Raw genomic sequence first — 14,393 nt, forward strand, 5'->3', positions numbered from 1 at the left:
GTATTTGCACTAGCCGTTAACACATCGGCGTATAGATAATGATGGGGTCGGACGCCACTTAGGCAATGTCGCGGCTGTAACTCATCTCGGATGGAATCCATTTAGGAAGTGAATCCGATTGGTCTTGCGGTGTGCATGTGCAAGTCTCTTGATGCGATGTACGGGTGTAACTCACCGAGGGTGTGGATTGTGTAGCCTAATGAGCGGGCTGTAACTTGCTCCTGGATTCCTCGTACATGGGTACGGGTCTGCATATTTGCTTTATTGTTGTATGGTTCCAGGCTTACATGTGTTACGTGACGAGTAAGACTTATCTGGGATGAGCAGTGCCAGTAGTAAGACTTGCCTAGGGTAAGCAGCGTGGTTCGTCATAAGTCGTGAGTCGTGGAATTTTACTTGTTTGTTGTTGGCTGTGAGCCTGTTTGTTGTTGTTGCCTCATTGGATAGTTATGGGACTTCCATTGGTGGTGTATCCTTGTTTGTATTTGTACCTAGCCGTGAGGAAAACCCGGATTCTCGGTGAATCCGTTTGATTGCATGCACCTTGTAGAACCGAGCGAACCCATAAGATAGGGGGACTCACTGAGATTTAGTAATCTCACCCCAATCCTCTTAATATTTTCAGGAACAGGTTAGAAGTAGACGAATTGCTTGAAGGATTGCTTTGAAGACTGTGGACAAGCAAATGGCAGGAAGACCTCGTCAGACGTTATCTTTCCGCTGTGTATTGTTGAAGACAAGCCGATCGTATACATCTTAGTTGGGAAATTGAATTGTATATGATTTTAATTTCTTGTCTTTACCGCTTATGTATGTTTCTTGTACCATTTATAGCATCACTACATATTATTCTAGACATATATGTATGGGGTGTTACACAAACAATAACCAAAATACAAAAGAAAAATCAAATTGATTTTATAATTGGGAATTAAAAAATCATTTTTTAACCATAAATTATGTAATTGTGGATTGGGATTTGGATTTTATCATATTCATACACTCTGGATTTGCGTTTGGGCTTATGTGTAAGATTATGATGAGTAAGCATAGCTAATTTTCCTATTTTTTTGGGCTTAAATATAGTTGTCATAGTACTCATGTTTTAATATTAATCATGGCGTTCTATGTAATTCTTCTTAAGCTTTAATATTGATGAATTCTTTATTCTTAATGCTTTGTTTTGGATTAGCTACCTAAAACACGTTTTTATGATATGATTTGATATTCATAAGGAATTAATAATTACTAGATCCAAGTTTTTATTTGTTGGATATGTTTAAGTTTAGGCATAGATTTATGTTCAATATATGTGTTAACTATTGAAACTTAATGATGTTGTATTGGTTAATAGGATGAGAGATCATATATTAGGTAATATGATTGATCTCATGTTGTTGACTCAAACATGAGCTGCGATGAGAGCTCTTGAAGGTAATATTAACAGTTGATTAGAGTTGCATATTATTGATCAAGAATAGGGATGTCAATTTGCATCTGTTAATGGAGATCCATGTGGGGATTATCTGTTTGGAGCACTCAAGTTGGAGAATCCCCGATGACACTTTGGGGCGGGGATTGAGAAAGTATCCCCACCCCGTAGATTCCCCGACTCCGACCATATTATTTAACTTTTATATTTTGTATATTATATAATATATAATTATAAAATTTTACATAAAAAATATTAATGTATTAGAAAATGAAAAGTCATTAGTGTAACATCTTATTTTTATGTGTTATATGTATTGTTTCACTACCCAAGTACCTAACTCTAGAACCCAATACATAAAATATACACACGTCTTCTCATTTTCTTTTCTCAATTATCTTTGTCTCCTCTATTCATCATCTTCTTCGTTCTCTTCATCATCACCACAACAACCAGTATCTTTGTCATGGTGCTTATGGTAATTACTCTTCAAATATATAGTAATAAATTGGGGATCTGTGGGGATGGGGGAAATATCCCCTCGTGGGGAAGATTGGGGATGGGAATGAGAAATAAATTGGAGAGTGGGGCGGAGAGTGGGGAAGCATCCTCCGAGCATGCCCTGCCCCGTTGACATCCTTAATCAAGGATGCTACATGAGAATATGGCAATGAAGTCAAAACCCAACAAGTTTTCTCAACTGTTAAACACCATAGTTCATTTTATTTTATGTTATTTTACATTCCAACTAGTAACAAACCCGTGCATACGCACGAGTTCTGTTCGGTTACGCGAATTTGAATATATCATTTATTTTAAATAAAAATGTTTTAAAAAAATTTAGATAAATAATTGATTATTTCGTATATAAAAACATTTAGATCAATAATAGATTTTTTTCCCGTATACCATTTTTGGATTAAAAGTATTTAATCATAAATACTATGGAACAATATTTAAAACACAATCATCTCTCTAAAGACAATAAAAAGACACTTAATTTTGTTCTACAATATAAACCCTAATTTTTGACATCACTTATTCAATTAAGAAGCCTATCTAATTGGTTAGAAGGTGTTACTCGTGTTCTATCAATTAGATGAAGGTCATAATTGATTAAACAATTGAGTTCATTTTTCACCATATTATCTCCCTTTTTTATGATGAAAATTCGTCTCTCAAGGAGGCGGTAAAATAGAAGAAAAAATAGACAAGTATTTGGAGTTGTTAAGCTCCTCCTCGCTGATACAAAGAGTATATTATAATCCCCTTAGAGTATACTTCTCCATCTTTGTCATTATCAAAAAGTGAGATAGAAATATATAGAAAATAAACAAACAACACATATAAGACATCATTAGATCGAATATAAGGGGTGATTTACTTGGTAAAAATGGAAATTATAAGCACATAGATGCACATTTAAGTACGACATCAGACCATACTTCTTCCCCTCACTGGCAATATTCTAATCTAACTAGTTTGTTGAGCGTAAATCGTTGTTGGCTTTTTTCTTATTTGTTGATGTTGATTTATAAAACTTTTTATGCATTTCAAATTCCTTAAGGTGATATGTTTTAGGAAGTCTTACTTTTTAGATATTTTTCATATGTTATTCATTTGAGATGATGATCCTTCAAGGTTGCCTATTCTTTGGGTTTGTTTTTTCTTATCTTTAATTTCTAAGAGGCTTTCTTTTAGAATATCAGTAGTTTCATATCCAACGGATTTACCTTTGTTGTTATCAAGAATAAACTTTTCCACTCGTAGGAGTAAAATAAGAGAAAATATTTATGTCTTCAATCATATGATTTAAACAACCACTATTAATATGACATTTTGAGGTCAAGATGTCAAGTATATCTGCATCACTATTTAACCTTTTGACTTTGGGTATTCAAATACTTTTATGTCCTCTTGTGTTAGTGGAATGCACATTATCTCTAAGTTTCTAACTAGAATCATGAATATTTAAGTAAGATGAAGCAGACATATTTCTCATTTTATTGCCATGATATTCTTTAAAGAAATGAGAAGGAGGATATACATTTTTTGTTTTCATGAATATTTATATCAAAACAAAATAGAGCAACATGGTCATTTGTAATACAATAATTACACTTATGCATATATTTTCATGGTATATGTTACGAAAATTTAATTTGACACAATCTCAACTGTTAAAAGAATTTATCAAACAGTGATACTAAATGAAATAAAAAATAAAAAAATATAAATGTAGCTCATTTTTCTCCTAAAATTCAGGCTATTCATATGACCAATTGATCGAGTACTATTAACCTTTGAGATTTGGTGTCTAATTAAACTTTGACACCTTGGTGTCATTTGATCATATCCCTTATTTTTAAGCTCATAACCTAGAACTGCTTTATTATAGGTTTATCTTTGATTACCTAGAATGATATTCGAGTTATCCCTCCCTTTGGAAGACTTATCAAGTGTGTTATGCAAGTCATCAATCTTATTAAGTTCAAAACCTAGATGCATTTTTAGGAAGAGGATATGGATCTTTGGGGACAGACGGTGTCTAGGTATAAGAATTCGACACACGTATGCCATTTGTTAGACACCTTCCAAACCAGGACTACTTAGCCATTCAGGATATGTACTTAATTTTGGTGATAAAGCCATCGCTTCTCAACTCCTGAATCTCTACATGAAAGAGGCTCTCTTCTCCTCACCCATTTTGTGCTCTCTACCCCAAGCATGTCATACGGCACCCATGAAAACAAATATATGTTTCTCCTTAATAGGGCGACCAACTCTTCCTTTTCAGCACCAGACAGAGAGGTGCCTAGTTAGGTGGCTTGGTGGCCCAAAGGCTCGATATGTACTTCCTTCAAATCCTTTGCGGGATTGAGCCTTTCGTTTTTTATCTCCATTATGAGATCCCAGGTCTTAGCATTTATTTCTCACGTGCATGAGTATGGGGTGTTGTATGCGGCGTTATGCTCCATTCTCATTTCCAAACTATTTTGATAACATTCCTGGGCAATCTCTTGATCCCCCACGACTCTCTCGCTAGGTAACAAATATTTCATACATAGATGGCTGGTGGATGTTGAATGCAGTATAGGGCAAGCAACAAAAAAGATTTGGAAATATTGATCCGAGAATTATCGTCCTCAGAGATGGAGAGATGCCATTCAACAGTTTCTACGGTTTCGAACTTTGGATTGAATGAGCAAAAAGTAAACAAAGATATAGACAAGAAAAGAATAAACACATTCTTAGAAGAGAAATAACTTACCAGGAATGTAAATATATTCACTCTTCACAAACATACACTTACCAACCCGTTATACTCAACCTACGATACTCATCTATGTCATCACGTATCTCTCACATAAACGTCCATCTCTGGAGTACAAACGAGATCATCTCACAACTAAGGTTATCTCTAACGCGAAGTCGCGAGAACATCCGTATTCTCGTGTCGGCGATCTCTCGCGCATCGCTCAAACACGAAAGCATTAAGTACAGATACCCACAGTGAATGCTAGCTCTAAATCTATCTCTAGAGTTCAGAACCAACAAATTATCATCCTTGATAAATATTCAAGCAGTTTATCTCTAAAGCAACTCAAATCTCCAGCACAGAGCAAAAATCCAGGATAACATCAACACAGATTTATAAAGCAAGTTAAACATAACATTATAATCGGTAAATATACATAAGATTCGAGTAACTATACAAACAAACCCAACACAAAAGAAATACACAAAGAATAGAAGAGATAAACCAAACATCTCGCGGGTTGTCAGCTCCGGTTGATGAGAAATCCACCTCCGATCTTCCAAGTGCATGACCCGATGTTGTTTTCTAAGCTAATCCTAATCTAAGAATGAAAATGATGGAGTTGGAACCAAAAACTCTCCAAAACCATACCCTAGAAATGTTACAAATGAAGAAATATAAACACAATTTCTGCTACGGTCGCTTAGCGGCCAAACCTCGCTGAGCGGACTACACGTATTACAAAAATATCTAGAACAGTAAACAGGGCTCCGCTTAGTGGCCAGGAAAATTGGTTCGCCACTGGAAAGCGCGCTTAGACGCCGCTAAGCGGACCTCTCTGCATAAATCTTGCTTATTTGATCCAAAATCGCGCAATCGGAGCCGTGCCTTCGACACTTTATTCCTCGAGGCTCCAATAAGCATGAATACCTATAAAAACAAAGGAAAAACTATTAAACGGTATATAAAACATATGAAAACTAAATAATGTGAATATATACACAAAAGTGGGGATTTTATTACAAAAACGGAATGAATAGAATCGATAAGTGCCACAATTATATACTCAAAATAACAACATTTTGGCACTTATCAAACTCTCCCCAACTTAAAACTTTGTTTGTCCTCAAACAATGTCAAATAAATCAAAGAATCAAAAGTAATAAACCAAAGAATCGTGAATCAACGGGTTTTGAAAACCAAAAACAAATGTATGGCTCAATACAAAAATGTATAAACAAAGTAAATACTTACCACTATCCTACAACGACAACATGTAATTGAAACTAATCCTAAGTACAAAAATCATGCAAAACATTCTAACACAATACATGCTCACTTCATGAATCACACCTAGCAAAAATTCATCAATGGATGAATAACACACAAAGTGAAGGACTTTTAACACTCATCCAACAATCTTGCAAACAAAAGATTAAATTATGCATTCATCCAAAAATCACATTGAAGATACAAAAGCAAGAATCACAAGGACTTTTCAAGGTTGTAATGTGGCTTGGTTAACAAACAAGGGATATGTCCTAAGGCTAATCGAAACAAAAACATGCCTAAACCTAAGGGAGTGATCAATCCACAAAAGATTCAAACAACACAATTCCGACCAAATTTCTTCCTTATCCACAAGTTTCTCAAACCAATACATACTACTTATTAGCACAATTATTCACTTTTCTTTTCTTTTTGTTTTTCAAAACTTTTTCTCCTTTTTTTTTTCTTTTCTTTTCTTTTCACATTTTTTTTCTTTTTCTTTCTTTTCAACCTCATAGCAACAACCACATAAGTAGCAATCATTTCTCTCCTCAACTTGAATTCAACCACACCATCATATGAATACTCCCTACTTTCTAAGGCAAGGTAAAAATTCAAACCAAAAATCATGGTTGAGGGTTCAAGAAAACAAAGAATCAATCATCCATGCAAAAATAAGAACTAAACACTCAAAGATAAGCATTTAGAAAAAACAACATGGACATTGACAAAAAGGCTCAAAAGGGTTAACAAATGATCACACACTCACAAGGTGAATTGACTATTTGGTTATGGTGGTTGTGCTCAAAATGAAACAAAATGCCTTGATCCTTTTAATGCTATCATAAAATCAACATAAACAAAAGATTAAGCATAATAAAATCCAGTTAAAACAAAGATTGTGGCCTCCAGCATATGTAAACAATGAAAAGCTTCCTCACATTTATGGTTTGGGAACTAAAGTGATTCAATCAATAAGCAAGTAATGCAAAAGAATGAATGGTATGGTAATTGTACAAATGAAAAGTTTCCTAAACATGTTATGCTATAGAAAGCGATAAGTGAGTACCTTGAATGATACAACTTCAAAAACAATATCCTACCATACATCCGCAAGTTGAAACACTCAAGCTTTGGAAAATCACCTCAAAAATCTTCGAATCACCGAACAAAATTTGAGTACAAACAACCAACAAAAGAATTAGAAAAACAAAACTAATATATACTATTAATTAGCCTTGGTGAGAGTGGGAAAAAGGAGTGAACCAAGTGGAATAGGAACCCCACTGGTACAAAGCAGAAAAACAAAATTTTACTGTCATCGCTTAGCGGAGCTAGGCTCGCTTAGCGGATGACAGAAAAACTAGAAAAATCAGAACAAAAATAGTTGTTCCAATTTTCCTCCACTTCAAATAAATACTTCTTAATCCTAAATATAAACAACATTTACAACCGTTGGGGTGCCTCCCAACAAGCGCTTGTTTTACGTCGTTAGCTCGACGCTTTTATTATTTTGGTGTTTGGAAAGTAGCTTCCTCCCGTCATGCCATGGTGACGTCTCACCGCGCAAACCTAAAGAAAGTGTCCTAACCAAAGCACTCAACAAACGTTACGGGTACAAATATATACAATGATTAAACGAACATAAAGGAAAACACAAGTATACAAATATGTACATGAACAAACACATATATACAAACATGAAACACATATAACTATTAACATACACAAAGAGAAAGTTGGTGAATGTTGGATGCACAAGTTGAAAAGTGAAGAATTGTAAGGAAATAGCTAATCTGAGATCATCAACATGTTTCACCAACATTCACCAACAAAAGTATACTTGTATGTAACATATACAAGTAAAACTATATGGTGAACATAAACAAGTAAACATGTACAAGTAAGTATATATACAAGTGAAATTATACAAGTAAACATATACAATATATACGTTATATACAAAGCTCAAAACCACATAAACCATTGCGATGCAATCAAACCATCCCCGGCAACGGCGCCATTTTGTTGAATGCAGTATAGGGCAAGCAACAAAAAGGATTTGGAAAATCGTCCTCAGAGATGGAGAGATGCCATTCAACAGTTTCTTCGGTTTCGAACTTTGGATTGAATGAGCAAAAAGTAAACAAAGATATAGACAGGAAAATAATAAACACATTCTTAGAAGAGAAATAACTTATCAGGAATGTAAATATATTCACTCTTCACAAACATACACTTACCAACCCGTTATACTCAACCTACGATACTCATCTATGTCATCACGTATCTCTCACATAAGCGTCCATCTCTGGAGCACAAACGAGATCATCTCACAACTAAGGTTATCTCTAACGCGAAGTCGCGAGAACATCCGTATTCTCGCGTCGGCGATCTCTCGCGCACCGCTCAAACACGAAAGCATTAAGTACAGATACCCATAGTGAATGCTAGCTCTAAATCTATCTCTAGAGTTCAGAACCAACAGATTATCATCCTAGATAAAGATTCAAGCAGTTTATCTCTAAAGCAACTCAAATCTCCAGCACAGAGCAAAAATCCAGGATAACATCAACACAGATTTATAAAGCAAGTTAAACATAACATTATAATCGGTAAATATACATAAGATTCGAGTAACTATACAAACAAACCCAACACAAAAGAAATACACAAAGAATAGAAGAGATAAACCAAACATCTCGCGGGTTGTCAGCTCCGGTTGATGAGAAATCCACCTCCGATCTTCCAAGTGCATGACCCGATGTTGTTTTCTAAGCTAATCCTAATCTAAGAATGAAAATGATAAAGTTGGAACCAAAAACTCTCCAAAACCATACCCTAGAAATGTTACAAATGAAGAAATATAAACACAATTTCTGCTACGGTCGCTTAGCGGCCAAACCTCGCTGAGCGGACTACACGTATTACAAAAATATCTAGAACAGTAAACAGGGCTCCGCTTAGCGGCCAGAGCTGCCGCTTAGCGGCCAGGAAAATTGGTTCGCCACTGGAAAGCGCGCTTAGACGCCGCTAAGCGGACCTCTCTGCATAAATCTTGCTTATTTGATCCAAAATCGCGCAATCGGAGTCGTGCCTTCGACACTTTATTTCTCGAGGCTCCAATAAGCATGAATACCTATAAAAACAAAGGAAAAACTATTAAACGGTATATAAAACATATGAAAACTAAATAATGTGAATATATACACAAAAGTGGGGATTTTATTACAAAAACGGAATGAATAGAATCGATAAATGCCACAATTATATACTCAAAATAACAACATTTTGGCACTTATCAGTGGATAAGATCTCCCTCAATAGATTAAGGGCATTTTATCTGAGGACAACATTGTAAAGAGGTGAGGCGTTGACTACAAGATATTTCACCTAGATATTTCATGCACTAGCCTCTAACCGAAACATCTTATGGCCAGTTATGTCGCCTTTCAATTGTATATGTTTTCCCGAATGACCAACCAAGGAGTCTTGGAAGGTTTAGATATCATCTAAGTAGTCCATTAAAAGTGCTTCAGAGCAAGACATCTGATGACCTCCCAGGATTAATCAACACTCGTTTTACATCTAAATTATTATACTTAACTGTTATAACCATGGGTTCATTGTTGTGAGGGAGGGTATCAATGGCATCCGCGCTTATTATGGAATACATGGCTTCTCTCTTTGGCTGCCTCTTCACACTGTTAATGAATAAGGACACGTCATCTCCCACATTTTCATAAGTGGGCGAATGATATTGGCAACGAGTAACACAACCAGATAGCGGATGCACGTTTCAATAAATGGGCGACTACGAAGCCTGTTGGGCGACATATTGTATCCACTATCCTTAGAGATCTCTATACCGCCTCCTGTGAACCCTTTACAAATATACCACTACAAAATGTAACCAAAATTGAGTCATGTTTAGCATTTGGACTAAGAATGGGTGACACTAAAGTAATGGGAACATAAATAGACTTAGATTCAAAAGTTTGACCAAGAATATGACTCAAAATAGGTAGTGACTCAAGTTTAAACATTGAAGTAGGAACCAAAACTTTAGGGAGGTTACGACCAAAGGTCAAAAACACGAACTCATAATCAGAGCCATTAACATATATACACATTTTCACTAAATATGACATATTTAAAAACAAAGTACTTACGACTAGGAGGATGATAATATTTATACTTTTTTTTGTTAGGGGCATAACCCGTAAAGATACATCTATCTACAAGAAAATCCAACTTAGTTCGGTGTTGCTTTTGAATATGGACAAAAGCAATGCTCCTAAATTTCCTAGACTAAAAACTTAGCATGACAAAAAAAAAAAAACAAAGGAGATAACAAATTGAATAGGACTAACATTGTCTATAACATGATATGACACATGCTTAATTAAATAAGTAGTAATTAAAAATGTTTCTCTCAATATAATTTTGGAATAATTATTTGAAAGAGAATAGTTCGAGAAGCTTTAAGTAATTGGCCTTTTTTTTTCTTTCTGCTGACACCATTTTACTATAGGTGTCGGAACATGTGAATTCATAGAAGATGTCATATTTACTATGAAAGTGAGAAAGGTTATAATTGTTATAGACTTTACAATTATGAATTATCAGAACATACTCTTTTAATATTTTTTGCAAATGGTGTTTGCACCATATTGTAAAATTGAATAAATGATTAAGGTACTCTTGATTTATCCTTTATAAAAAAAATACTTAAAAACAACCATTGATAAAGAAAATAAATCATCTTACACCATAAATACTAGAAATATGGGTGGGTCTCCAAACAAAAAATCAAATGCGTGATTTTAAAAAAACTGAAAGATGTCATATTTAAGAGACTCAACAAAGTATCTTATAAATAATAATTGAAACATACATTTTATTAATGAAAAATAAGGATGACCAAAACATTTGTCTTGAAGTCATATTAGAATGTGACTCTAACTTAGATTGAAGTGTAGAAAACAATATTTTCTAATCGGATTTTTCATCAAACAAATAGTACAACCCCGTGTTCCTTATCAATTTCTATTTGTATTTACGGTAACAAGATCCATAAAAACACAATGAGAATTAAAAGACAGAGTATAACTTTTTTCATCATACAAAAAGGGAAGAGACTTTACAAAAGTTGCATCAAAACCAACGTGGGACAACATCAATACCAAACAAACAACAATAAAATAAAAAGGATGCAACATCTTTGTTGTTGATGCAAAGAGACTAAAAGAGTACTCAGAAAAATTGTCTTAGAATATCCAAATGTGTTAATACTTGATAAGAAAATTATTTAAAAAGAGAGCCACTTAAAAAATATAACAACATATACAAATATAAACATGATTCATTCTGAGGCAGTGCAGTGCAATGAGGTTGTCTCATGTCTGCATGTTTAGAATTTAGCCTGTTCTTGTAGTTGTTCCTGTGAATGGAGCCATAAAAAAATCAAGAACATGCATTTAATAGAGAGAAAGAAAATGCAATGAATGAATAAGCAATGTGAAGTAACACAAACCTCTGTGACAAAGAAAGCATGGAAACCATATGGAACTCGTTGAGGCAATTCTACAACTGCAACAGCTTCTGCTGACATTGTTTTTGCATCTATGACGTGCACGAATGATTTCCTGCGGTATTTAAGTTAAACCGAAGATTAAGAAAAACAAAAACTAAACCATATTATAGTCACTGCTATGTGTGTAGAGGAAATTGATACCCGGTATTCTCATCATGTACAAAAAAGATCAAGTATCCGTCATCTTCTTCATAATCGGTGCCAGGGACACGCGGGACATAAACAGCCTCAGAGCCAAACCTTCCTGGTCCCAAGTCATAGAGACCTTGAACATTTCCTCCAACTTCAAGCTTTGTTTTTCCCAAATCTGGCTCGGCGTGCAAATCAAATTTAATAATCCCAGTTACTTTACCAATGCTGTCTAACGTGGTTCCATACACGTATCGTTGCTTCCTGATGAAATGAAAATAGTAAATATGAGTCGTGGTAGACATGCATGTACTTGATTACTGTCAACATTTGAACCTGCCAGTGTAGCTTTCGTTCACCCGAGGAAAATCTACAGCAGACACTGATAGTTTCTTTTGAGAAGCTTCACCGGTTTTCATGTTGAATCTCATTTCATACCTGGAAAGAGTTCAATGAATGTAAATATAGAGTAACGTCGATTGATATTTTCTTCATGAATTGCATATAAGATAAGAACAAGTCGTTTTACAGCTCGTTTGAGATATTATAGAGCTTTTCCTTGACAGGCCCGGTGACCATGTCCAAATTTGGATTCTCCATGCGGCACGTGATCAAAACTATTTCATCCTCCTCCTCCCAAGCATTGGCTAGGGGAAAAAATGAGTCAAATAAAAGATGAAACTGGATTTTACAAATGATCGTTATAGAATATCATTCAACATATTATATTAAGGAGAAACAAAGCAACAACCATACCGTTGTGGAAAATGAAGCAATTTGGTAGTTCAAACCATCTGATATGCTTTTCATCTTTATCATACCGAGGTAGGATACCAAAACGAGCTTTTGGGGTTGAATCAAATGAGAATATCAACGTCTTATTCTTCACCATTTCCTGAAAAATACATTTCAATCAACAATTAAGATTTATTTAATTTCCATCAAGTGCTATTATTAACAAACTAATCTTTAGCCGGATCATATGAACTACCTTTGGCCTAAAGTAGAGAGGAAGGTCCATAAATATTGAATAATTCTCGGTGATGGCAAAGTCATGCATCAAGACGGGGTCGGATATTGTTATTGGAACAGGATCTTGCATAAAACCGTCCTTTGATATCACTCTATATGTGACATATGGTGCTGTATGTGAATATCCAAATGTAAACATCTCCCCTGCATATAGAAAGTTATTTGTTGGAAATTGGAATCACTTTTCCATTAAATCTTTCAGCTTAATCACTTATTTGAAGATGCTTTCACCAGTAAATGGATCAACTTTTGGATGAGCAGTGAAGCTATGGCCTAATCTCTTGTCATAATCTAGCATGCCAAGTGTCTGCAAATCACCGTCTTCCAAAACTTTAATAGCATCTGCAAAATTTAAAACGAGACTACTTCAGTGCCGTAGTAGAAAGTAACTATATTTTAAAAACCGAACCAGAGATCAAACCAGTGAGACCTCCGGGGCTTTCATATCAGTAAAACAGAAAGGAAAAGTACTCACAAGGTTTGTCTCCTTCTGAGAGTGCTAGAAGCTTCTGATGGTGAAATACAAGAGCTGTATTAGCTGGTAAACAAGAGAGTATGAGCACAAGTTAGATCCGTAGCTTCAAATCATATACAAGAGCTAAAAAATCATGACACAAGTTACCTGTTCCGTGTCCATAAGAAACATCGAGTATTTTCAATTTCGCTCGTAACATTTGTATGTTAACCATTAACAGTCCAAATAGACCTTTGAGATCTCCAATCTGAAAATAGCAAACAAGAAAAAACATTTATGTTTGTATATTTTTCGCCAAGCTTCTATACTTTTACTTTCTTTATATACCTTGAGAAACTTAGAGGCTTTAAAGTATTCTTCTTGTTTAAAACGAGAAGTTTTCACGTAGCGGGAAACATATGAAGCTTTTCCATCTTTGATACGCAAACCATGGATCATTCTGCAAGTAATTGATACACAGATCAGTATACCAATATTATGTACTTGTTATAGTTATTGAAAACAGAATAGCACACACCCATCTCCGTCAAACCTGCAAAAACAGCGAGAGAAAGTGTCGTATGAGCATAAAACTCCAAATTATATACTGCTCAAAGCATGAAGAAAAGGGTAAAAATTTACCAGTGATATCCCGCGACGCGAGAAAACTTCGGATTAGGCCCCACCCTAACAAACTCTCCATTCAAGCAATCCTGCAGCACACATCAAATGTTAAGTGATTAGCAGCCAACTCAAAAGTCAAAATTTTTAAGTAAGACATAACATCGGACACCAGGACACGGACACAGCCACTCGTGACACGCACACTCTAACAAGGACACGTACACTGCTACACATATGATATTATTTGAGCTTCATTAATTCATCGATTATTAAAAGAACGAATTGAACCAACCGGAAGGTAGCCTTGCACAGTAAGATCCTTAACGGGAGGCGTCTCATCTTTGACAGGTGCAAAGTTACCAGAAAGCCAGAGATGAGAAGGTGAAGGATTATAAAACATCTTGACAATAATCTTCTCCAACAAATCAACAGCTTTTGAAGCAAATCCATTGCTAGGCTTTGGTTCCACCTTCAAAATCACTCCATTTTGGTTCTTCTCATAAGCCATTTTGTGTTTGTGAGACTGGTGCAAAATAATAAGCTATGCTCAAAATAATGGTAGAGAGAGTTTTAAAAGATTCTATTCTCTGTTTTGAAA

The 14,393-nt window shown here is 35.1% G+C and overlaps 1 protein-coding gene across 1 annotated transcript; it reads right to left on the reverse strand.

Moving 5' to 3' along the window:
* Nucleotides 1-11,103: 11,103 nt before the first annotated feature.
* Nucleotides 11,104-14,357, reverse strand: LOC131618444 (carotenoid 9,10(9',10')-cleavage dioxygenase 1-like). Its single transcript, XM_058889664.1, has 14 exons — nt 14,088-14,357; nt 13,814-13,884; nt 13,710-13,724; nt 13,520-13,631; nt 13,340-13,439; nt 13,193-13,255; nt 12,949-13,059; nt 12,677-12,861; nt 12,442-12,580; nt 12,215-12,332; nt 12,022-12,123; nt 11,698-11,949; nt 11,497-11,608; nt 11,104-11,403 (listed from the first exon to the last, which is right to left on the reverse strand). Exons 1-14 carry the CDS (start codon nt 14,301-14,303, stop codon nt 11,374-11,376), a joined length of 1,626 nt encoding a protein of 541 aa, XP_058745647.1. The 5' UTR covers nt 14,304-14,357; the 3' UTR covers nt 11,104-11,373.
* Nucleotides 14,358-14,393: the final 36 nt, after the last annotated feature.

Source organism: Vicia villosa, linkage group LG7 (genome assembly GCF_029867415.1).
Source record: "Vicia villosa cultivar HV-30 ecotype Madison, WI linkage group LG7, Vvil1.0, whole genome shotgun sequence".
NCBI lineage: Eukaryota > Viridiplantae > Streptophyta > Magnoliopsida > Fabales > Fabaceae > Vicia > Vicia villosa.